The 26232-nt window shown below is 41.0% G+C and overlaps 2 protein-coding genes across 2 annotated transcripts in view; one reads left to right on the top strand and one right to left on the bottom strand.

The window, feature by feature from the left end:
* Positions 1 to 26232, bottom strand: part of LOC132130338 (junctional adhesion molecule 3B-like) — a 328210-nt gene that overhangs the window by 78337 nt on the left and 223641 nt on the right. The gene's annotated exons all lie outside the window — the stretch shown is intronic.
* LOC132130423 (protein turtle homolog B-like) overlaps positions 23784 to 26232 on the top strand; it is a 109353-nt gene continuing 106904 nt past the window's right edge. Inside the window, exon 1 of the mRNA XM_059542133.1 lies at positions 23784 to 24098. Coding sequence (XP_059398116.1) covers positions 24035 to 24098 — 64 coding nt within the window. The 5' untranslated portion in view covers positions 23784 to 24034. The remainder of the gene's footprint in view (positions 24099 to 26232) is intronic.

Below are 26232 nucleotides of genomic sequence, written 5' to 3'. Positions count from 1 at the left end.
GCAGTCTGAGCATCCATCCCATGTGTTGACGTGTATGTATCTGTATCTGAGCTTGACTGACGGCAGTGAGCAACACTTTTGGCTGAGGCCTGGTGCAAACCCCAGTCCGGTGGGCGAGAGAGTCAGTACGAATGTTCTAGTGTGTCACTCAGAGCTTGATTCCTGATATCTCTATGAGAGCTGCCAGCTGGGTTAACATGGTCTCAACTGGCCATTCTTTGACTGTCTGTCCAGAAATTATTTTCCAAACTCATTTAGTCGGCCTGTTCCGGCACAGGGGAGGATTATATTTAGAGCGTCTCACACATGTCTCTTTGTGTAATCTCTCTGAGGTGCAAACTCAATGAACAGTTATTTAGAGCTCATTTTGCTGACTCACTCCATAATATAAAGGGTACTTAATAAAGGGTAATTCACGTTTTAATTAACCTAAAGATTAATTTTAGAACATAATGGTAAGTAGTTGAATAAAACATCTGCCAGAAGACACATTTAAGAACAATTGTAGTGTAAGTAATAAAATGATAACTCTGTTGTTACTTCAGAATAAAAATTTAATATTAATAATAATAACAAGTGACAGTTTGACTTAATATTTCACAATATGACTTTATATCTCTCACACCTAGAATGTATCTAGCACTTGCAATTTGACCTTTGTATCTCACTATGTGACTTTATATCTGACAATTGTAATTTTGTTTCTAGTAATTGCATTATACTTTGTAATCTGGCCTTTATAATATTTCACAAATGAAACTGTATATCTCACACCTAGATGTTTTCTCACAATTATGACTTTATATCTCACAATACAAAGTTGCAACTTTGTTTCTTGTAATTGCGACTTTATTTCACACAATTGTGACTGAAACTTGCACACATTTACATCACAATTTAGTCTTGTATCTCAGAAATTAATCTTTATATTTCAAAAATGAGATGTTAGATCTCACAATTGCAACTTTGTTTGTAGAGATTATGATTTTATGTCGCAAATTGCAACTTCATATGTCACACCTAGACTTTATCTCATAATTATGACTTATCTCATAATAAAATCCCATTTATCTGTATGTGAAATCACAAGTCTTTTTAAATAGCAAAAAGATTCCTTTTTCAAGCAATTAGAGAACTAGTTTTTTTTTTAAGAAGAGAAATATTTGGTGAAAGGGGTGTCCTCTAATTTAGAACTTTTGAGCTTTTTGAACAGTTTTGAAACTTTTTGAATCTTTATAAAGTATATCTTAAAATCTTTTATTTTTTTATACCCAGACTACAAAAACTGTGTCAGAGTTTGATGATGCATCACTGAACAAGATGTTTGGAGAGGCTGTTCTATTCCAATAAATCTTGGCCGAGTGGTTTCATCATCGTGACTCTGAGTGACACATTCACAGCACAGTCTGTCAACAGTTTGTCCATCACACATGCTTTGCCTGGCTCCACTAACCTTTAACTCTTAGTCAGAAGTGTGGGATCCAAACTCGCACCTCAGACCTGACAGCAAAAACAAAGTTTGAAACATATTAACTGGTCTGTAACAAAAAAATAAATAAAAAAAAATAACTTAAACAAAATGTTCATTTCACAACCTAGCAGCTTGAAAGAGTTGATGCACAAGATATTTTCTCTATCTCTCACCTGAGAAAGAAGTATTAGAGAGTTTCAAAATACTTAATGAAGTTTGTCAAGATTAAGTAGGCTCAATTACAAAACATCTTGCAGTTACTCAAGCAGCAATTTAGGAAGACACTTGACATGTCTTAAACTATGCACACAATTCATTTCAATATAAATATTGACTTGAAAGAAGTTGTCTCACCATTTTAAATCACAACATTTGCTTTCACTGGGTTATCATCCATTGTGCATTTATCCTTCATAAAAGACTCTAAGTCATCTCATGATTTAATTACTGTCGGCTTTAGGAAACAAAAAGGTTGGAACAAAAGTGATGAAAAGTAGAAAACAATTTCCATTTTATTATTCACTGAAAACTAACTTATTTTATATAAACTGGAGTAATGATGCTGAAAATTATGCTTTGCACCACTGGAATAAATTTTAATAAATAATTAATAATTAATAAATTATCTTTCCAATATCAGTGCTTTTACTGTATTTTTGAACACATAAATACAGAGCATTTATCAGAGCATTATATAAAACTTTTAAAAATCATAATGTTTCCAAACCTTTATACATTTCTTTATGACCAGTCAGTATACATGTATATGATCACAGTATATGAATCTGTAAAATAGAATCTGTGAGTTTTCCAATTAAACTTCTAAATAAACAGATTCCTACACTTTCAATAAGACAATAATGCAAAGTACAATAATTTCCACTTGTGATCTCAGATTATTGGATCTCACTGTATAATTTGAACAAGTTGATTTGTATTTTATCTTGTGATTTAGGAATCCTTTCCAGAATCGCTGTGACTGTTGCAGGGCTGTATGAGGATGTTTCTTGCTCCTCGTAGTTAATCACACTTGCACCTTTGGCCTGTCAATAAGAATAGCAAGCATGTAATCCAAGCCCAGGGGCATATAACTGAGGAAGAATCCATAAAGGCTGGCATTTGTGTCAGCATTATTAGGAATGAGCAGTGTGAAATTTGCAATCATACTGAAGCATTGCCTTCAGTTAAGGGAAGATAGTAACAATGGCAATGCTAGAGATTGACACCGAGGACAGAAGTGGGATCTGTGCTTTCAACTGAATAACAACGCAATGACAAAGATGTAGTGGAGAACAATGTGTACAGTTATTATCCTGACAGCAAATGATGATGTAATCAAGTGTTTTATATGCAGAAGGAGAACATATCTTATTGTTGATGAGTCAGGAGTGCTGCAGTATACTGTTATTAAATGCTGAATAACAGGATGGTAAAAATAAACTGACAGTTCCTGCTGTTTACGAACACCATTACTCTCAGTATTCATCATGTCATGTTTTATTATGTTTACTGATGTCTACATAATGCCACTGACATGTTTTTCATTTTCTAGAAAGTCCCTTAATGGGTTGCACACTGTTCAAACCTGAGTCACTCATGTGGGTTTAAGAATGTCTTGCTCATCACATTTGTGTAAAACTGAGTGTCCTTAGAAGACTTCAGTAATTTCTATACATCCTCTGCTGGTAAAGCTTTGCAATTACATTGACAATAAGAGAAAGAATAAGATTAAAATAATAATAATAATAATAATAATAAAAACCTTAAACAGCAAGAAAAGAAACGAGAAACAAGAAAAAAATCTTAAGTAGTGTCTGAGGTCACAACATTATCATTTCAGTTTTTGTGTGACACATGAGAGCACAGACTGTTTTATGAACCTGCCTGTCACAATGTAATGCAAAAAGGCTGCTATTGAAAGATGGGGCAGTTATAAACTATAATAGACAGGACAGCAAACCTACAAGCTGTAACCTGTGAGCAATGAATTACAGCACTCAGCACTGCTGCTGGTTTCACATGCAAAGGGATATTTACATAAGGGTCTTAAAGGTGCAGCAGCATATTAGCAATATTGCATACTTGCTAATTACAATATTGTAATATTGCAGAACAAACTAAGCAGCTTTCTATTGGTCAGCGTGGTAAATTCAAGTGATCAACTTGAGCAAAATAAGCAAAATCTTCGTAGGGATTTTTTTCTTTTTGCCCTCATACAAAACTCTCATTCACAAAGATTCCTATTGAAATTACTCAGTTCTCTTACGAGAGCTCTCTCGTACTGCGTCTTAGCTAAGACGCTATGGGTAAAGTCTCTTTTCACGAAATACTGAAGCAAAAAATTATCCTTAATTTTGTATTTTTGTAAAGCGCATTTGCAGCAGTACACAGCTATAGGCGAGACGGCTCGTTCGCTTATTGGCTTGTTCTGCGGCAACTGCACAGCCTATCGAGTGCGGGCTGATGCAACATCAGACCAATAAGGGCGCTTAGCGCCCTTCTTGACACTTCCCGCCGAAACGGGTGTGGCCCAACCTATAAAAGGAGCTTGAAAAGGCTGACTCACCTGATTTTTCATCTCTTCAGCGAAGCTCACGCATCGCTGGATCACGGAGGAAGCAAGCACCATCTGAGAAAGTACATCAGCAGGACGAGCCATTCTGAAGCTGCTGGCATCGCCGCCTTCCACTGCCGTTCCTGCTGCGCTATCCGGCGCCTATATCCTTTCCATTCTGTTATATCCAAGCTGTTCTTTATGTGTGTGTGTTTGCCCTGCGACACACACTCGTAAAAGAGCTCGCGTCTTCTTTAAGATGCCTTCCTGCGGCTCGTCAGAGCCCCACTCAGCGAGGGAGACCGGTACGTCATCTGTGTCTCCTGCCTGGGTGAAGATCATGCAGCGCTCGCGCTCGCTGACGGCGGATGCCACCACTGCGAGCTGTTGCCATGGTGACTCTGAGGACTCGCCTGGCCTTTTTCTCTGAGCCTGCATTCTCCGCTGCGCTGAGGCGCCGTAAAAGCATCGCTTCCAGCAGATTCCGGAACCGTCTTCAGCTCAACCGAGCTCGCCAGTTCGCCCTGCTTCACCGGCCCCCCCTGCATCACTTCCCGGTCGCAGCGCCTGCTGTTTGCCGGCGCGTCGTCCGAGGAAGTCGATCTCAGGGCCGCGTCGGGGGAAGAGGACACGCGCTCTCTGCTAGCTTCGGGCAGTGAGGGCTGGGCGGGCTCCGAGGATCTCGCGCCTTCTGCTCAGAAGCCCAGCAGACGAGCTGACATCGAGAAGGAGCCGGGGCGAATGCTCGTGTTGGCCACGATGAGTCTCGGCTGCGAGTGGTTTGCACCAGCGCCCCCCCTCTCGTTCCCGGCTGGATGGTATTTCCCTTTCGGATGAGCGTACTTCTCAAAGCCCGCCTCATTTCTTCCTGAGCTTCACGAAGAGGTGGCGAAGGCTTGGAACGCTCCATATTCAGCGCGAACTCGTTCGTCTGTCTCACTAGCATTCTCCACACTGATGATGCTAAAAACAGGAACTACCACTCACTTCCGCCGGTGGAACAGGCGATAGCGACGCACCTTTGTCCGCCCTCTGCTGGACGGCGGCAAAAGCGGTGTTGCCATCTAAAGCCTGCTGTGTGTGACGCTGCGTCGGCACTACTAACGATGGCTGCTTCATCGAAGCGCAGGTGTACGAGTTCCGCTGTGGCCGAGCTCTCACCCAAGCGCGCCGCTGTTTCAGTTTTCTGTTTCAGCTGTTTCCTGCACAGTTGCCCGCTTGCCTGCACACAAAAGCCGTTATCACAACAGCTTCAGCAACGCAGCTCGAGACCCCCTTTCTCGCTCTACCGGCCATCGCCCCGCGCCGCGGGGACCGCGGCAGAGGATTACGGTGAGGCCGGGAGCCCCGAAGCCATCCTAGGAAAGCCATCTATGCATGCTGCATGACGCTGCGTCGGCACTAGACACGATGGCTGCTTCATCGAAGTGCCGGTGTACGAGTTCCCTGGGGCGCTGTAAAGGGGGGGTAAACGATGACGATTCTCGGGGCCCATGACTAAGAGGGGGCCCAGAAAAGCCCCCAATAAAATTGTGGTGCTAAAAAAAAATATTTGATAGTAAAAATTATTAACTTTAAATTATTCTGTTTACTGTTTCCTGGTGTCAAAAAAATGTATTTGTTTAGGAAACACAAACGTCCGTGGGCCCCTCTCCCCCTCTCGATTATCATAAAATGGTTCAGTCCGCCCAAATTGTATCTAGTAACCAAGGCAACACAAACAGCTTGGCAGATTCAACTTGACAGAAGAGGATGTGAAAATGCCTCAAAAATCTGGAAGTCAAAAACGGAAAGAGAAAAAAATAAGAGAAGTGAAAGAGGCAAAGGGTCGACAGTAAGTTACCCAATATTTCACAAGAAAAGGTGGGTTTGTAAGTAGGCCTAAATTGTTAGTGGACCGCCCATGACAATGATCGTAGCCTACGGCACTTTTCTGTGCGTACGCACGCTTTGTACATGAGGCCCTAGGTCTCTACGGTAGCATTTTTCGACAAGTTAGCACGTTTCGATAGAGCAGGGTGCAGCGGGTGCACGGCTTTGCCTCACATGCAGCCGGTGTTGGCGTCTTTGTACGAGGCTCGGCCCACTTTCAGCACCCTGCTGTGGTCCACGTTGTTGCACCTGTCTTGCAAGCAGTCTAACTTCATGAACTCTGATAAAAATCCTCTGCCAGCTACTGTACAAACTACTATCAGCTGTTTGTGAGGTTTCAGTGCATCTCTTGAAGATGATGTGGAGTTGTATTACTACAATGTCCCCTATATTTTCAAATACAGCATGATTCATCTCTGCCAACCATCTTCACATAATACTTTCACATTATCTGATCCAGACTGTCGGCAAAACTTAATTTAAACAGCGCAAAATGACTGCCTGTGGACGTATAAAATAAATATTTAAACTAGTTTTAATGAAAATTCATGTAGTTTTATGAAAAGTCAGGGAGCAGCAAGGCTTTGTGATTTATTTAGACAAAGTTATTGACTATGCAAATTTCAAAACGGTCAAAATGATGCCTTGTTTATTCTAGTGTTAAAGATAATTACCATAAGTTTAAATGTTGTGGTTAAAATGACTGCTGGTCGTCGTTCTAGTGTTAAAAGTGCATGATAAGGGAACTCAATTTTCTCCCCATGTTAGGTCAAGAAAACGCTGGAAAAAATAACAATACACAGTTTTAGTTAAACATTCAATGCAGTCAAACCCACTTTGTCAAAATCATGCCTCATTCCAAACAGAGTCAAATGAACCAGCAGCAGCAACTGGTCCGGCTGTCTCCCAACCCCTAACTCCAGCATCCCCTGAATCAGCCTCTGCGCTCCCACATGAAGAAGAAGGTGAGCGGCTATTAATATTGGTTTAATGGCAACACATTAATGTCTGAAAGTGATACACACAAAATATAAGAGGCATCTGTAGAATGGAAAAGATTGGCTATAGGAAATGCTATATACTTTGTCAGTTCCAGGACCCTCTTCCTGTTTGTCAGGGAGAACTGAGGAAGTGGAGGAAGAGATGGAAGAGGGTACAGATGCAAGTGAGAGACAGATGGCAGAGAGTGAAGATGGAGATGAGAATTCAGATGCCGAGGATGGACTGAATGTTGAGGGATTTGAAAGGGAAGAAAATATTGTGACAAACGACCCTGGTTTGTGGCCAGCAGTTTGTACTGATCAGGATAGGGAGGACATAGTCAGAAAATTGGCTGTGACCATAAGAGAAAAGAAAGTGGAAATGCCATGCGATTCAGGGGGGAAGCCATTCCCTGAATACTTGAATTATACAAAGTCAGCCAATAAGAGAGAAAAAATTAAGAGAGACTGGCTTACTTTTAGTCAAAGCAATCAGTCACTATATTGCATACCATGTGTGCTTTTCTCCAATATACAGAAAAAGCCTTCCTGTAGTGCACTGGCCAGTCAAAATGGGTTTAAAATGTGTCATGTGAAGTGTCGTCACATGTACAATAAACTCCCAATCCATGAGAGGAGTGATGCACACAGAGACTGCTACTTAAGATGGAAAAATCTGCAAAGATCTGTTTTACAAGATAAAGGTATAGACTCTCTGTTAAACAGGGAGTTCCAAACAGAAATTGAGAAAAATAGGGCCATCCTGGAGAGACTGTTAGATGTTACCCTACATCTGGCCTCAAGAAACCTGCCTTTCAGAGGCAAATCAAGCGACTTAGATGACGTTCATAATGGCAATTTCCTAGGCACACTGGAGCTTTTGTCACATTATGATCCTCTGCTGAAAGAGCACTTTCAAAAAATCAGGGACAACAAACAAAAACAAAAAGAAGGAAAACAAACCAGGCTAACACATTATCTTAGCTCTGAAAGTCAAAATGAGTTCATCAATTTATTTAGCACACTGCCAGTGACTGTTGCTGGTGGGGAGAGGGCATTCAGCAAATTAAAACTGATAAAAAACTACTTGAGGTCTACAATGTCTCAAGAAAGGCTTTGCAGTCTTGCTATGCTTTCCATTGAGAGCGAGTTGGCTAGAGAGCTCGACTTCAAAGATCTGATTAATGATTTTGCAGCTGAAAAGGTCAGACGTTGGACTTTTGTTTAGAAATGTTGAGCAAGTACAAGAGATTAGAAATGATGTGGAAAGAGTAACTCAGACTCATCTATGTTATACCTTGGCCATTCTTTGATATAGTATATTATGCAAGTTCTGCTTAAATTATTAGAAATTTTATATGGCCATTTTGTTTTATGGTGGTGTTTTCTTGCTGAGATTTTTTTTTCACCACAGATTGTAATTCCTGTTTATTTTAAATTGAAGAGTTTTTTTTTTTAAATTTCAGTATCAGTGTTGAAACAAATAAATATAAATACATTTCATTGTATTAAGAGTGCTCAGTATTTCCGTTACATTTAAACTGTCATGTTAAAAATATTAGGTTAGATTAGATTAACTTTATTGTCATTGCCAGTGTACAGTACAAATATGGACAGTACATTCATACAAATATAAATATATGTGAATACACTATATGACACATGTACAGCTATGCACAGTATATACATTATACAGTACTATAGTAGTGCAGTATTACAGAGGACAAATTACGGGTGTGGACATGGGATGGAGTTCAATTGTCTGATTGACTTAAATATATGAGAATGATAGTCAAAATACCATAAAAGCGCATGATTTTATGTAAATTAATATGAAAAAACTCTCAGCTGTGTTGGGGGCCCTGTCAAGATTCTTTTCATGGGGCCCAAAATCCTTAGCAGCGCCCCTGCGAGTTCCGCTGTGGCCGGGCTCTCACCTAAGCGCACCGCTGTTTCAGTTCCAGAGATTGTGACTGTTTCAGCGTTTTTTGCAATGCGCAAGCCTGTACGGTTGCCCGCTTGCCTATCACGGCTACCCAGATATTTCCCGAAAAAGGTGTAATTTCTGGTGTCCCGGCCACGGCCGATGGTGCTATAAATGTAGTGACGATGCCCACTGCTCAGTGCCCATCTCCACATATAAGCACAGCCCTTCACACAGGGCTCGCACCCATAAAAGCAACTCAAGTCGATCACGCGCACTACATAGTAGACGTGCCCACTCCTCAGTGCCCACAATCACTATGTCACACGCGTCATGTGGTTTCTGTATAAACGAAACCCGTACACGTTCTTCCGGCCACGGCCGATGGTGCTATAAATGTAGTGACGATGCCCACTCCTCAGTGCCCATCCCCACATGTAAGCACAGCCCTGCTCACAGGGCCTGCGCCCATAAAAGCGACTCAAGTCGATCGCGCACACTGCATAGTAAGCGTGCCCACCCCTCAGTGCCCACAATTACTATGTCACACGCGTCATGTGGTTTCTGTAAAAAACAAAACCCGTGCACGCTCGTCCGGCCACGGCCGATCGTGCTAAAAATGCAGTGACGATGCCCACTCCTCAGTGCCCATCTCCACATGTAAGCACAGCCCTGCACACAGGGCTCGCGCACATAAGATCGACACAGATCGGTCGAGCGCGCCGCATAGTAAACGTGCCCACTCCCCAGTGCCCACATACACTATGTCACATACGGCGCGTGGCTTCTGTAAAAACGAGGCCCGTGCACGTACGCTCTGCACAGGCAGACAGCGAGTTGAAAGTGGTAAATGTGCACATATGCAGCCCACAGTTACTCGCAGACATATCGAGTCCCACGGGACCTGCTCAGCCTTCCCCCAGTCGGTTAAGCGCCGGGACGGGGTCGAGGAGGAGCGATCTGCCCGCTGTGATCAGCGCGCTCCCCGCCTCAAATGCGCAGCACACCCGAGCGCCGCCGTTGCCCGGTCAACAGAGCGCGCTTCGCATCCAGCCCTTAGCCATTCATGCAGATGCATGGTCAGCGCTTCCAGGGGTTTCGGATTGGGTGCTAGGCATTATAAAGAGAGGCTACTCGCTACAGTTTTTTTCGACGCCCTCCGCGCTTTTCAGCGCGCGTCGAAACTACGGTCAAAACAGAAGTAGCACACATACTTCGGGCCGAAATATCAAAACTGTTGAGCAAAGTGGCTGTAGAGCCTGTGTCTCAAGCTCAAAGCAAGGGGGGGGCTGTACAGCAGATACTTTCTGGTGCCCAAGAGAGACGGGGGTCTCAGGCCCATACTGGATCTAAGACAGCTGAACAAGGCATTGATGAAACGCAGTTTCAAAATGCTTACGACCAGGAAACTCCTCGCGCAGATTCGCAGAGGGGACTGGTTCATGTCAATAGATCTGAGGGACGCGTATTTTCAAATACAGATAGCGTCAAACCACAGGCGATATTTGAGATTCGCCTTCGAGGGCCAGGCATACCAGTTTACAGTCCTCCGTGGCTCCTCGTACGTTTACGAGGTGCATGGATGCAGCCGCTCGCTCCTCTCAGACTCAGAGGCATACGAGTGCTGAATTATTTGGACGACTGGCTGGTTCTGGCCCGATCACGAGCAGAGCTCGTGGACCACAGGGCCGTTTTACTCGATCACCTCGAGAAGCTCGGCCTCAGTGTCAATTGGGCGAAGAGTTCGCTGAACCCCAGTCAGACGATCCTGTTTCTGGGTATAGTTCTGAACTCTTGTTCCATGACGGCGCGGCTGTCACCACAGCGCGCGATGGGCATTCAGCGCGCCGCGAGTTAGCCTCATAGCCTCAGCATCTCCGGTTCTGCGGCTGGGCCTGCTCCGCATGCGCCCCCTGCAGTTCTGGCTGAAGGCTCGGGTGCCGCGCAGAGCGTGGGAGTCTGGCCGGCTGCATTTCAAGGTCGATCAGAGCTGTGTTGCGGCTCTAGCACCTTGGACAGCGAACGGCTGGTACCGATCAGGTGTAAGCCTGGGGACTTCCCCGAGTGTGAAAATGGTGTCGACGGACGCCTCCACTTCGGGATGGGGAGCGCTGCTCGAAGGCAGACCGTCCTTTGGCCTATGGTCAGAACGGGAAAAGCTCCATCATATCAACTGCCTGGAAATGCTGGCAGTGGAGAACGCGCTGACGCACTTTTGTCCCCATATCAAGGATCACCACGTCATAGTCTGTGCAGACAACATGTCCGTGGTGTCCTACATAAATCGCCAGGGCGGTCTCGGGTCCCGAAACCTGTGCAGGCTGACGGAACGCCTCCTGGTTTGGGCTCAGCGCAACGTGCGCTCGCTGAGAGCAGTGCATGTGCCTGGACTGCAGAATCTGGGTCCAGACAGGCTGTCCAGAGGCATCGTTCCTACGGGCGAATGGTCTCTACACCCGCAAACAGTCTGGCTGTTGTGGGAGAGATTTGGCATGGCGGAGGTGGACCTCTTTGCGTCCCACAAAAACGCTCACTGCCCCGCGTTCTTTTCCAAGAACGAAAGCGCGCTGTCACGGAGACGGCCGTGCTGCCCGCTTTATGCATTCCCTCCCGTCTCCCTCCTTCCGCAGGTGATAGAACGGGTGAGAGAAACGAGATGTTCAATACTGCTTGTAGCACCTCTTTGGAAGAACCAACCATGGTTCCCAGATTTGATGCAGTTAGCAGATGTCGCCCCATGGCCGGTACCGTTGAGGAGGGACCTCCTCTTGCAGGCCAGGGGCTCGATTTGGCACCCTCAACCGGAGTTGTGGTCCCTCCATGTGTGGGCGCTCAACGGTTACCCGCTGATCTCGCAGTGGGAGTGCTAAATACCATCACTCAGGCTAGAGCTCTGTCGACACGACGTCTGTATGCCTCGAAGTGGTCTGTGTTCTCCAGCTGGTGCACAGCTCGAGGTTATTCACCCCTTAGTTGTGAGGTGACGGAGGTCCTCTCCTTCCTACAGGAGCTGTTGGATAAGGGCAGAGCCCCATCCACGCTCAAAGTTTATGTGGCGGCCATCGCGGCGTTTTCTGAAACAGCGTCCGGTCAGTCAATAGGAAGGAACGATTTAGTCATCCGGTTCCTCAGAGGAGCTAGGAGGCTGAATCCTCCCAGACCTCCGTCAGTCCCTATGTGGGACCTCGCGGCAGTTTTGGAGGCCTTGAAGGGTCCCCCTTTTGAGCCTATCCAATCGGTTAGCCTTCAGCATCTGTCGTTCAAGACAGTATTCTTGTTGGCTCTCACTTCTGTGAAGCGTGTGGGTGATTTGCACGCGCTCTCGGTGAGCCAGTCGTGCTTGGAGTTTGGGCCCAATGACTCAAGGGTCATACTCAAACCTAGGCACGGTTATGTGCCGAAATCCCTCAACACACCGTTTCGGGCTCAGGTTATTGCCCTGTCTGCCCTGCCGGTGTCAGGGGAGGATGGAGACTCGAGTCTTCTTTGCCCTGTCAGGGTTTTAAGAGCTTATGTGTCTCGCTCTGCTGCCTTTCGGCAGACGGAGCAGCTGTTTGTCTCGTTCGGTGGACGTTCCAAGGGAATGGCTGTTTCGAGACAGACTCTATCCAGATGGATAGTTGACGCCATAGCGTTAGCTTACGCTTCCAGGGGCCTTCAGTGCCCATTGGGCGTCAGAGCACACTCCACAAGAGGCGTCGCCTCGTCGTGGGCGTGGTCTACTGGGATCTCCTTGCAGGATATATGTATGGCGGCAGGTTGGGCCTCGCCGTCTACATTTATCAGGTTCTATAACCTGGAGGTCCCCGCCTTGCAAGCAAGGCTGTTGTCGGTATAGTCGAATCAGGGCCCTGAGGGGAATTCTGAGTTCATGAGCGATATGCGCTGCCGACTGTTATATGGGCAGTATTGCGTAAGACCCGCATTGCCACATTGGTCAGGCCTTGCCTCGGCTGTGTGATGTCATATTGCCGCATCTACAGATGCTGCTAGATATAGGACGGAGGGCTTTTTCCCTTTTCTGTCCTGGACTCTCTGTGAGTCCCTCAGGTGACTGTGCACTGTAAATCCTGGGCGTCGCTTTAGGTTTATTGGTGTGTGATCCCTGCGCGCACGGCGTTTTACATTGGGTTCCCGTAGCGTCTTAGCTAAGACGCAGTACGAGAGAGCTCTCGTAAGAGAACGTACTCGGTTACTAAACGTAACCTCGGTTCTCTCTAGAAGAGCGAACGAGTACTGTGTTCTCTGCCGTGCGCACGATTCACTCTGGTTCGCTTCGGCGATGAAATAAATCAGGTGAGTCAGCCTTTTCGAGCTCCTTTTATAGGTTGGGCCACACCCGTTTCGGCGGGAAGTGGCAAGAAGGGCGCGAAGCGCATCAGCCCGCGCTCGATAGGCTGTGCAGTTGCCGCAGAACAAGCCAATGAGCGAACGAGCCGTCTCGCCTATGGCTGTGTACTGCTGCAAATGCGCTTTACAAAAATACAAAATTAAGGATAATTTTTTGCTTCAGTATTTCGTGAAAAGAGACTTTTCCCATAACGTCTTAGCTAAGACGCAGTACTCGTTCGCTCTTCTAGAGAGAACCGAGGTTACGTTTAGTAACCGAGTACGTCATGTCAAACAAAGGTAAACTTGACAGCATCTTAAGAGGGTGGAAAATGTTCTAATACTAAATATAAATATATTTTTAAAAAAATGACACATTTTGACATGATGACTTTACTAACAAAGGACTCTTAAAAAAATACCAAAAAAAAAAAACAGAAAACAAGGAACAAAATAAGTGCAACAAAATGAAATAATATAATTGTAAAAATAATTTTTAAAAAAATCTAAGAAAATTCTAAGATTTGATAAATGAGATATAGAGAGACTTTAATTTTGTCATATTGAGTACTTTGTTTATATATGTCAAAATGAATATTTATCACTGAGCCATACATTTCTTAATTTTCAGTGTATTAGAAACTGCATGTAAAGAGCAACCCAAAACAGTCATTATGTGCCTACAGTTCAACACAATTTCTAATTTGGCTATATCTCCACATCATTTAAACTGTGTCCCCAGAAGAAGGAAAATAATTGTTTATCAGGCTTGAACGATACACAGTGTTTGCAAAGCAACGGATCAAGCTCATGGCTTAAAAACGCAATGCCACTGAGCTTTATCCGATTACAGTCCACAGCAACACAGTTTGTTGAATGATGCTCTGTTACAATTACTTTTGATCTTCTACTCTCATTATATATGCCAGCAGAACAATTTAAGGCAATTTTAATACTTCCATCATGAATAATGTTGTACATATTAAGAACAATGGAATAAAATTGGTTCACTATTCACTAGGGCATATTTGCTGTTTTTCATAATTTAATAGCATTGACCTCAGTTTTTGGATAGTTTATCATAAGGTAATTAATCTCATTGCTTCATATATCCATGGCAATTATTCCAGGGCAGTTGATTTCCCTCCCTCCTTTTTTTAATTAGCACATTGTACAATTTTATGAATAAAAAATGCTGGTGCACTTCTCTATGTGCTCACGGGGGACTCGTTTTGCCTTTTGGCCCAGATTCTTTGCTTTAAGCTTTCGTTAGGTAATCTCACTGACGTACAGTATATTACCTATCCCCTCGCTCTCTCTATCACACACACTTTCCCTCTCACTCCTTCATTAGACCTTTCTTGCAATCTTTCTGTGGCTCAGCAGTTTTCTTCCTTCTAAATAAAAACCAATTATAGTCTTGGCACCTACATTAAATATAGGCCAGAGGAGCCACCTATTCATCTTTAGAGGCTGACACCTCTGTTGAGGCGCTGGAAGATAAAAGGAGGAAGCATTAGAATGTCTGTAGACGGGATGCGCAGCCGAGGAAACACTCTCCCTAAAATAAATAAATAATGATCAATGAAAGTTCGCAATGTACTAAACCATCAGAGTTTGGTATAAAAATCATACAGTTCAATAAACAGGTTAATATTGAGTTACCTACATTTTGCACACAACATTGCCAGTTAATTTGTGTATATGTTTGTTCCAGCAGTGAACATAGTTCCAAAAGATGCCACAGAAGAATCAACTATTGTGCATTCCTGAGAAACACACACTAGTGGTGCTATTGAATAAATCAGCATCTTTGAATGAATTGGTAAATGATTCAATGACTCATGCATAAAAACACTGACTGTGTCCAAAATTGCATACTCTCTAAAGTAGGTTCTTCTTTTAAATAAATTAAGTGAAAGTGACATGACATACAGCCAAGTATGGTGACCCATACTCAGAATTCATGCTCTGCATTTAACCCATCCAAAGTGCACACGCACAGCAGTGAACACACACACTAACACTGTGAACACACACCCAGAGCAGTGGGCAGCCATTTATGCTGCGGCGCCCAGGGAGCAGTTGGGGGTTCGGTGCCTTGCTCAAGGGCACCTCAGTCATGGTATTGCCAGCCCGAAATTCAAACCCACAACCTAAGGTTATGAGTCAAACTCTCTAACCACTAGACCACGACTTCCCTTTCCGACTTAACAGTTCACAATGGTTAAAAGATTATGTTTTTTATATGTGTAGTATGAATGAAATCCGCATGTACCATACTGTATGTGTCATGTTGTCATTGTAATGTGATGTACCAGCGTCAGTTGCATTGCTTCAGTCTTATTCTTAATTCCTCTCCTGTTGCCTAATGGAATAGTAAAGCATCCATCAAATGCACACTTCAAATTCTCACTATTTGGGTACTTTTGGCATACTGTTTTATGAATACCATGAATTTGGATTTACTACTCTTTTTCATCTACAAGTTTGCAGTTTTTGATGCAGCCAGTCACTTGTTTCATTCCTGAACGAATCAGTGTGTTTGAACGAATCACTTTTGTAAATGATTCAGTTAATCACTTGTCTCCACCTACTGGCATATCAATGTAATCTGCAGAAGGAAAAATCCCTACTACTGATAACACACAGACTGGCAGTCTGTCTGAAATGCATAAACAAACAAGCAGAATGATACAAAGAGTAAAATGTTCTAGTGCTGTTTGAAAATCTGTCAGAAAATGTCAGCCCTGTAAGAAAATGTCAATTTTGATTCGCTTGTGGTCCAGCACAGTGTGAGGGGCTGTTTTATACACACAGATGCCCTGGAAGATCTTAATAACTGCTCTTCACTTTAGAGAGGATTATGACCAGAAGCCAAATGACAGGCCAAATCATATCACCTAGTCTTCCCTCAGGCATTACAGCCAAGTATTCTCGTCTCAATACTCAACCTTTAATACACATAGTAGAGTGACATACTGTAAGCATTCAATACACTATATATAGATTTACTCACTTAAGAATCTGAAATGCATCATATAAAGCTCTCCATCTCCAATCAGCCTGTCTCAAACTGTTACCATAAGAAATGCATCTTATTCCCAAAGGAATAATGGTATAGCCGCATGCCATCTGAAGTATGACTAAGAGTCTACATAATTAAAGAAAATCCTCATGCTTTTCACCATTAGTACATTCTGCAGCATGTCATGACTTTGGGTGATATATAATGTTGAGCTGCACCAACTTGGCAAACATAAAAGTAAACTTAGATCAGTGCCATCACAAGTGTTGAAATTTATGTTCCATCCATCCATCTACAAGGTCTATGAACCTTCAAACTCCGAAGCTGTTTAAACTTTCAAATGGCAACATTTGAAGCTGGTCTTGACAAATTAGATTCAAATTTCATCATTTCAAAAACATTAACTTTAAAATTTGAACTGCAAATCCACATCCTGTTTGATAATTGGTAACATACTAAAAATAAGTTGTGTCTGATAGGACATTTAAAACTGATCTTTGGTGTTAAATCTTACATAAGGCTCAACATAAGTGTGATTTTGGATCACATAATTCAATGACATCCTTCAAATGTTGTGTTTTAGTCAGCCATGTGGACAACAGATCATAATTCAGTCAAAACTGTTTTTTGGTGATAAACAAATACAGTGCTCAGATCTTTTTCTTGTTGCTCACAAGTGGACCAGATGTCTGTTTTTTCAACTGTAATCATTAGGAAAAGTCTGTTCACTGTAATGGTTGGATGTGAATTACACTCTTAGGCTAGTTGACATCTTTATCTACGATGTAACAACATTAACTTCAATGACCTTGAATTATGTACATATTTACACATTGTGTTTGCTGGTGTAAAATCTTACATGCTGTTGATAACAAGAGGACAGTCGACAGCTCAGTGGTACCGCTGACACACCTACAACCCGACATATTGATCATTAGGGCTGATTCTGTGCTTTCAACACAAGTACTTACAGTTACTATGGTTATAGTCGCAACACTTTCCAACTAAACCAAGAGAGCTGATGCTTTTGAGTAGGGCTAATGAATTACTGGTAGGGGGTGATGGTCACAGGCAGACTATAGCTGACAGGAGGCCATATGACCTACTTTCCACCTGCCACCATCCCCAAATCCAAAGTGCCATGGCCAGGCGTGTATGCCAGACTTTTCATGGGCATAGGGATGTAGCAGTGCCAGCAAACAGCTATGCAATTATTTGCTCAACCTTAACCAGAATGAATGGGGATTACTTTAGCTAGTTCATTAGAAAGGTGCTTTTAAAGGTTGCCTTTATTGTACATATGCCATGCTAAAAAAATGAGAAGAAATGAAACAGCTAACCACTTATCAACCGCTCTAAACAGCCTGTACAGTAGATTACAGCAAACAGAGAGAGGTCATTTCTAAATGAAAGAGCTTACCGTAGATGCAGTTTGTGGAAACATGACATTCATGGTACTCTAAACAAAACGGGTAAACACAGATACAATTACAAATGTGCTAAGGGTGAGTGTGCACTCAGCACATTTGTGCACACACATTTTTGACATGTTTGTAATTGTCTAAAGTTCTGAGATAACAAAACGAATAAAAATTATTCTATTTTTAATTTTGTTATACTTTCATATACACAGAGCTGTTCAAAAGTTTGGGGTCATTTTATGAAAGAAGTATCTTAACTGTTTCATAACTATTCTATTTTATCATCATTTTAAAATGTAATTCATATAAAATGTATTTTATATAAATTTTCAGGAGCCTCAGCCTCCATTTCTCTTAATCACTAACTTTTTAATACCACTATTTTCAGTGCGATCTCAGATGTTTGAACCCCAGTTAAACTTTTTAAACATCATGGGATGGTGTATAGGAAACAGTATGCAGAGAAGTGTACTAGCACTTGATTCTGAGTGTTACAAGCATAAAGAAGTAAGAGGAGGATCGATATGTCCCTCCCCATATGTGGTGCATTTTGTCAATATGGCCCCAATATGGTGCTAACGCTTAAACCCCTGTTCTTGCATTACTTTTTCTGTGATATGATCTTCCTGATTTTTTGGGTAATGAGGTTCATCAGATAAAAACCATTATGTCATTTTATCCAACTAGTTTCTTGTTTACAGTTGTTTAAATGCATTTGTTTCTCACATGGCTCATTTGCTGTCTATTCTTTTTCAGCCGCGTTTACCACTTGCCCTTGGCTCATCATTGCTCAAATTCAGCTAAACTTCATTTGGAAGTGGACACAAAGGCTGTGAAAACAGAATACTTTCTGCAATAGCAATTTCTTAATTATATATATATATATATAAACACTTGATGAGAAGATATGTTTGTCTTTCTAATCCAGGAATCAATAACAATGACCCAGTGAGTTGCTCCTGATCAATTGCAATTATTTTTAAGGACAGCCAGAGGGATGGAGAAATATCTGTAACATAAGATCTGCTAAATGATAAACGATTAACATCAACTTTTAAAGAATGAGAAACACATGGTGCTTATTCCCCATGGATTGGCTTCATTCACAAAGTTGTGCTTTGGACTGAAAACCACATTGCCAAAAGACTCTCGATTCATCCTGTTCACACAAAAGCTTACAGAAGCAGCTCAAATCAAGCCTGTATGAATAATAACCAAAGTCAAGCCCCTTTCTGTTCATAGAAAGGTCAAATACGGTTACTGCTATGTCTCATAACAGACTAAAGTAATTACTAGGCTGAATTATGTTCACTTTCAGAGAGAACACTATGGTGTCGCAAACTGATATAAAAATTTAAATCAAAACAAATTCAATAAAAAAGAGCCTTTTGTGTAATTATCTCAGTATTTTTTCTTTCTAGTGTGTTTTGCCTCAAAGAGAGAAAACATCCAGCTACATGCAGCATTAACATTAGCCAGTATGCTGGCAAGCTGTTTATCTGTCGTGGTTGTATTTCTTAAGGAACACAAGAGCCTGGCCAGAGATGATTTGCATTCTTGTATTTGTCAAGTCGACAGTAGTTAACATTTCATGAAATTCCAAAACAAATAAAAAAACAAACAAACAAAAAAGTCCCAACAGGCCCCGAGCACAGAGCAGTGACAAACTATGGTGCAATGCATCTGCCGTTTATATATATATATATATATATATATATATATATATATATATATTCAAATCTTCTAATGGAGTGGAAAAACACAAAAGTCCTATTTATTATCCCCTGTGGGTACATGTGAAAATTTTAACGCATCTCACGACTCATGCCCTGGAAGACCTACTTAATGATGCATACACATTTAATATGAATTCTTATTATGCAAAGTGCTCCTGACCTTCCTGGTCAGCATTTTATATATATCCATTAAAGGAATAGTTCAGCCAAATTGTTTTATTTTGTCATCATTTCATCACCCTTAAACTTAAACGTGTTTGAATTGCATTCCTCTGTGGAACAAAAGAAGATATTTTGAAGAACAACACTGGACCCCTTTGACATATGGTCAAAACACATATGTCAAAACCTCTTCAATTGTGTTCCACTGGTGTAGAAAGACATATGAGGGGGGAAATATTCCCTAATGAGTCAGCCATGAATCACATTAAAAGCTTGTGAATCAGAATTGAACTAAATATGAACATGCTGATTAATACCCAGTCCTACTAACTTTACCTTGATCCAATTATTGAAAATGTTCACTCGTGGCATAAATCAATCCCTAAGTCCAAGATGACTGCAACATTGGCCTGTGTAACATAAATACTGAGCGTGCCATTAGTCATACATCTGTACTATTATAGCAGAAAGTGTGGATCTCAAATCACAAGTTTGGTTTTGTGTAAAGAAAGTTAATATAGATCACTGTAGAACACTAAAGTAGAAAATATATCCCTAACAACCCTTTAAGAGCTCTGACACATCCCATTTGCCTGCATAAAGCAAGGATAGATTTAAAAGGGTTGTGCCTAACCCTGTCTTTCTCTAATACCAGACATGTCAAGAGTTAAGCAATACTCTCATATACTCCAGTGTGAAAACAAAACAAAAAAATCACAAACCAAGACCTTGCCCATATACTATGCAGCAGGTCACACAACTGCACATTGTGTCACACTTGCATGTCACACATTCAGGGTAAAAAAATAAGATCCCATCTGCTTTGAGTGTTGAGCTCTGCTAAGGTTTAATGTAAACCAAGAAGGACTGAATACAAGCTAAATCAAATGTCTTTCAAGGTTTTTATTTATTTATTTTTATATATATAAAACCCACTGAGAAGTATAAATATATTTATAAAATTACTTATCTTGTCATTGGCAATAACAGCACTGAAAGCGCTCACATTTCGCTGGAGAATTTTGATTAAAATGTAAATTTTTGTAGTCATTCAGGCAGTCAAAGCTTGAAGGTGTTGTATTCTAGCCTTGTTATTATTCACTCGTATAAGTGCTCACAAAAAAAAAAAAAAAAATAATTTTTAAAGCAGTTTTAACCCTGAAATGAATAGTAACTTTTCAAAAGATTATGTTAATCTTTAAAAAAGAAAGTCAAGCAGTTAATGACCATGATCAGCCACATACTACACACGTATAGAGCTAAAAATGCAGATTTTCTGATTAATTCATTTGGATCATGATACAGGTCCTTAAAATCCCAGATCAATCCATCACACTATAGCTATTTTGGGTGGCTGTGTGAAAAGCTTTATAGCACCATGGCAAAATAAATCACATTATACTTGAATTGTGGATTTGAGTTTAAAACCTGTATTAAATCTGTGCACCACAGCAAAAAAAAAAAAAAAAAAAAAATCCTGATTTGTCCTTTTTCCATGCCAAGTACCAAACATGCCAAGTGTAACTCAATTCAGGAACAAATGACTCTTATGAGCTGATTTTTTTTTTTTTTTGAATTGCTTCAAACAACAAGTTTTGGTTTGAACTAGTCTGTATCATTTTGGTATGCAAGCAAAATAGACATAATATTTGAAAAACTGAAATATACCCTAATGAATCAGCATTGAATAATGCAAATTGATACCTAGCCCTACTTTATCTTGATAACCCCCATCACTGAATGTGTTCACTTGTGGAATAAATCGAATCAAGAAAAAAATACAGAGTACATCTTTAACAAAAAAAAAAAAAAAATCCCCCCTGTACTGTGCATTACAGCATTATGCATGGTTTCCTTAACAACATAATAATGTCCTATCTGAAGGTGAGTTGTAGGGCTCAGCTGAATATCTTTATCTGCCCTTCAGCTCTAAAATGGTTATGGAAATCGAGAGCATTTTGATGCCTGTGTGTTATTTTCAGTTCAGGTGATGCAGCTGGTGTCAAATCCAACAGATGTGTATTTCTTGCACATCTTTATCTTTGTACCTGAGGGAAAACAAGCACTTCTTTCTGTGAAGTAATGTATATATAACTGTACCTACAACTACCTACTAATTGGCTGTATGCACAAGCAGGTTAATAACTAATATGGATGAGTGGGTGGCATGAAACTTGGTAATAAATATACATACTGAGACAAATAAGTGAGAGGTTACAATAATTCATAAAGCCTCCAAGTGTTTTTTTTTAAAGTTGCCTCTGAACAGTGTGTGTGTCATTGAATGTGGGTTTATACACAGAGTGGAAAAGGACAGTACACTCATCGGCTAAATACAGTCTGAATGGGCACTTCAGGAGGATTTTAAAGAGTTTGTCTTTATAATAATAGCACTATGATATTAATGGTGTAATCAATAAATCCTGTTATTCTATTCTGAATAGAACATTATTCATTTGATAAAGCTTATCAAACTGCATTAGAAAGTCAAAACTTTTTGTAAATTAGTGCAGCATTCATTAGCTCAACCTATAGCTTTAAGATTTGTATTTTTTGGATGTTTCTTGTCATGAAGTCTACGAGTCTGTAGTAAAAAACCATTGAAGACACTGGTTGAGAACTGTCAGTCCAAGCTGCTTTAAACTCTCTGAAGAAGTGAGTGTTAAGGTCTAAGCATTGGCAGAAAACCAGAATTGCTATTAAAAACATTGCTCAAATGGACTGTATAGCAGATTCTTCCCTTTAAACTGGAAGCAAGAAGTTACATTTGAGTTTACAGCTGTCTCCTATTGGGTTGATTTGTGGATGTTTAGCAAAGAATGCAGCAGTCTTAAACATTATGCTGCTGTACATAGTAATTATTTAACACCTCTGAATTCCTGGAAATTAGATTTTTAAACATGTTTTATTTGGACTGAAAACTGCCTAAAGATCTGATATGTGACGGATACATCAGTTAAAATGATTAGATACAGTAATGTAAACAAAAATAAAAGCGCTTTAATGGAAAATTCTGTCTTTTTTTCAGATTTCAAAAGCAGAGACCGTGCTACAAATAACCATTACCCATTACTTTGACAGAAAAGGTTAGACTGGGGTAAGTTTTAAGTCAAGTACTAGTATTTTTAACCATAGTTAAAGGGATGGGTTGTCAGTTTTTGGCCTTCTCTTTGAATCTGCTTTCGTTACATGAAACAGGCAACCGGCACTGAGGTCATGCAATCTGGTCACCTGGTTAAATTAACAATATCCCATAAAATCTTAAAAAAAAAAAAAAAAACTTCAAATCTTTCTTTTATCTCCACAAATGTCTCAATCTGTCTATTTTGTAATAGTAAAACTATTTTCTCTCTTTAGCATCACAGCTGTTCCCTTTTAGCATTTTCTAAATTAGGGAAATGCAATGGACAAGATAACTTTTCAGAAAACAGGTGACAGAAAACATTTTGAATTATCAGTCAATATTTAAAGTTTGGAAATAAGTTTTCAGTTTGGACATTATGAGCTATCACTGTATGGAAAAGAGCTCTGTTAAGATTCTTTAAGAGTTCTCCTTTTTTTCCCAACTGAATAAAAAGCAACAACATGTGGGTTAGGAATTACCCGAGGACAAACAAATGACAGAATTGTAATTTTGGGTGTAGTATTTTTATAGATTTAAAATGTTAATATTGTATTCTTTATCTAAATCATATAAAAATATATTGCACTCACTGGGGGCACAATTCCTGCTATGAAACTATTTATTTATTTAGGTGCACTGCAATACAAATTACCTTCAAGTTATTTACAGTGTCATATCATTACAGTGCTTTAGTTACTTGCCTCCTTAGAAATAGTTTAGAGCTGGAAATTGGGTTTAGCCATGAGGTCACTAACAAGTTACATCACTACTACCGGAGAATTCAATGTGACTCCAGATTCACATCTCAATACAACGCGCGCATTGCAACTGATGGCATGAAATGGGAATGACGCATACAGGACAGGTTGAGGATTTCCCCCCCACACATGAAAGTGGGACGTCTTCCACCCCTCCGCGCCTTTAACTTTCACAACACGCGAAGCCTTGTGCCTACGTTGGACATCCGAGAGGCTGCTTACACGACTTTGCTTTTGCGCATGATACTGCGGATCCGACGCCACTTCACGCTCCAACTCACCTTGAAACGCGGGTGCTCTCCGTTTTTACATGGAGAACGACGGGGAGGCGACCAATCCCCGCCCCGACGCCTCCCCCACCGGCCAATGAAATTCGAGCGGAGGCGGAGCTAGCAGCTAAATTGTCAAGCTTGGTTTCACGCTGGCAGTGCTATCAAGCCGCGTCTGGCTGCCGTGCGCTGGTGCAGGTGCTCTATTTCATCGAGAGAGGATGCGAAAGGAAAGAAGGGGAGGGAAAGAATGAAGGGAACCGTCGGAGAAAAGTATGCAAGGCATGAATAAAAGGGAATCAGCAGCTGACAGTGTGTCTAACGTCCAGGAGCTCGGCTAAGAATGATTTATTGAAAGGGGCACTTTGAGATATGATAAGGTTTCTCTCTGGTTGGCAATAGTACTATGATTTGGTATGTGGCCACTTTGATAGCAAGTGTATTCAGCACCAGAGGAACAGCTGCTCAAGGTGAGTTGAAGTGCAATTTATTATATACAGCCTTAAGTTTGATAAGTTTTTTTCAGTAGTTAATATTTAATCTTGGGTTATTTCTTTCTTTATATATATATATATATATATATATATATATATATATATATATATATTGAATATTTTAAAGTAAAAAATATAGCAGTTCTTTTTTTTTGTCTAATTATTTTGGATTATACATTTCTCTTTATACATAAATAATATTGCTATGTCATTGGTTAGTGACATTTCTGTGGAAGTGCTTGTTTTCAAATAATCTGGTTTTACAAAACTAAAGGGTTTGAACTGGTGCTTTTTTATTCCAACCATTTTCACCTGTTCTTCAATCCCATTAGTAACTTTAGGCTTATATACTTCATATTAAGTGGGTTCTGTCAAATTAAAGGGCGTGATCTCCCCAAAGTGAACATTTTGTCATGATTTAACCACCAAAAGGAGATGGTACCATTGCATATTTGTGGTAACTGAGTCTGTCATTTTGGCTAGCATGTCCTTTATGGTTTGCAACCCTTATGAGATTGAGTAAATGGTCATTTTCAGGTGAAATATCATTTTAAGATCTGAGACTATACATGGAGACCTTTAAGTACACATAATGGTGATACTGTTATATATAACTGCTCAATAGTGTTTTATTAGATCAGTCTTTTTGGCTGTATGCTGTATTAGTTATTCATTATGAATATATTAGACCTTGCAAATGGCTTTAGCTTTTTAAACACAAGAGAACTTAAAAGGAGCCATCATAATTGTAATCCAAAATGTGTTCTGTGCATCTGACTGACCTTCAGACTAGTTGAAACAAGTGGTGTGTCTTTATTTCAGATGTTGGGTTCATGGACTCACATAGCCCTGCGTTTTACAATTTGTCCACAAGAGGGCTGCTAACCGTATACTAGTGAGGAGAATCCAATCTTGGGTCAAATGAGAACTTTTTCATAGCATGCACTTTTAATAGTTATGCATTTCCCACGTTGATAGGGCCATTATACCAGTTTCAATTTAAACTTGCTAAACTTGAGCTGTGTCATTCACTTTATGTGACAGTGAGACATCTTTCACCTTGCTGTTCTGACTGTGCACTTTGCCACATACGCTCAGTGTCTCCCTCCTGTGAGTCAAGATTCATGCTGAACTACCCCAGCCCCAATGCAGCTCTCTCCCTGCCCTCACACTCCTGTCTCAAGCTGTCAGCTGGCAAACAGGCCCGCAATCACCAGCTACAAACCTGGCCAGGTGCCAGATCTCTACTTTGTTGCTCTAAACAGAGGACTCGGAAGCAGCAGACTGAGAGCCATGAGCTGATGCATTGCTCCGGGTAGGCCCTCGAGGCTCAATGCTAGCTGACCTCGCTGAACTTGTTGAGACCTCCAGTAGTCCACTTCAGGAACAGGCCATCTTCCCTCATGATAAGAGCTTGTGCCTAACAGCTGTCCCCTTTAAACTTGTTTTACCAAATCAACATGTCTGTTCAGTTGTCATTTTGGCAGGCGCTCAAGATGTTATTTTTATCTAAATTTATCTAGATTGGCACCAGTGAGGTTTATAATACCAGGAGAGATCGGATCGCATTCCCGTTCATTTTCATCAATTTCATAAAAAACTTGTTGACCACAAACTTCTTTGACATTTTCCACATTATTATATTATATTATATTATATTATATTATATTATATTATATTATATTATATTATATTATATTATATTTTTGGAAAATTACCTTTTATTCTCCACAATGCTATAGTTACAGCATCTACCAGAAACTGCTAACAGGCCATTTTAACCAGCTAAATCTTGACTCCTTGATTTGAACAGACAGGATGTTATTTGTGCTGATGTGGATACATGGGAAATGATGGTGATTTGTTTGAGCAATTAGCACCTGCTAGCAGACTAGAATATGCCACGTTCTTAACCCTTTTGTTGTTGATATAGCTGCCTGCTGGAAATGGAGAATCTAAAGAAAGCTTGCTCTGGATTTTTGTATCGGAGTCTATGATTCATGGAAAGCCTGTTGGAGGATGGCTGGGGGGGACCTGACAGGTCTTTTTAAGCAGTGTTGGATAACACTCTCTTGACCGATACTTTTGATGTCTTGTAATTATGATTTGT

The sequence above is a fragment of the Carassius carassius genome, chromosome 47 (genome assembly GCF_963082965.1).
Source record: "Carassius carassius chromosome 47, fCarCar2.1, whole genome shotgun sequence".
Classification (NCBI taxonomy): domain Eukaryota; kingdom Metazoa; phylum Chordata; class Actinopteri; order Cypriniformes; family Cyprinidae; genus Carassius; species Carassius carassius.
The sequence above is the reverse complement of the archived record's forward strand: the minus strand, read 5'-3'. Positions and strand labels throughout refer to the sequence as shown.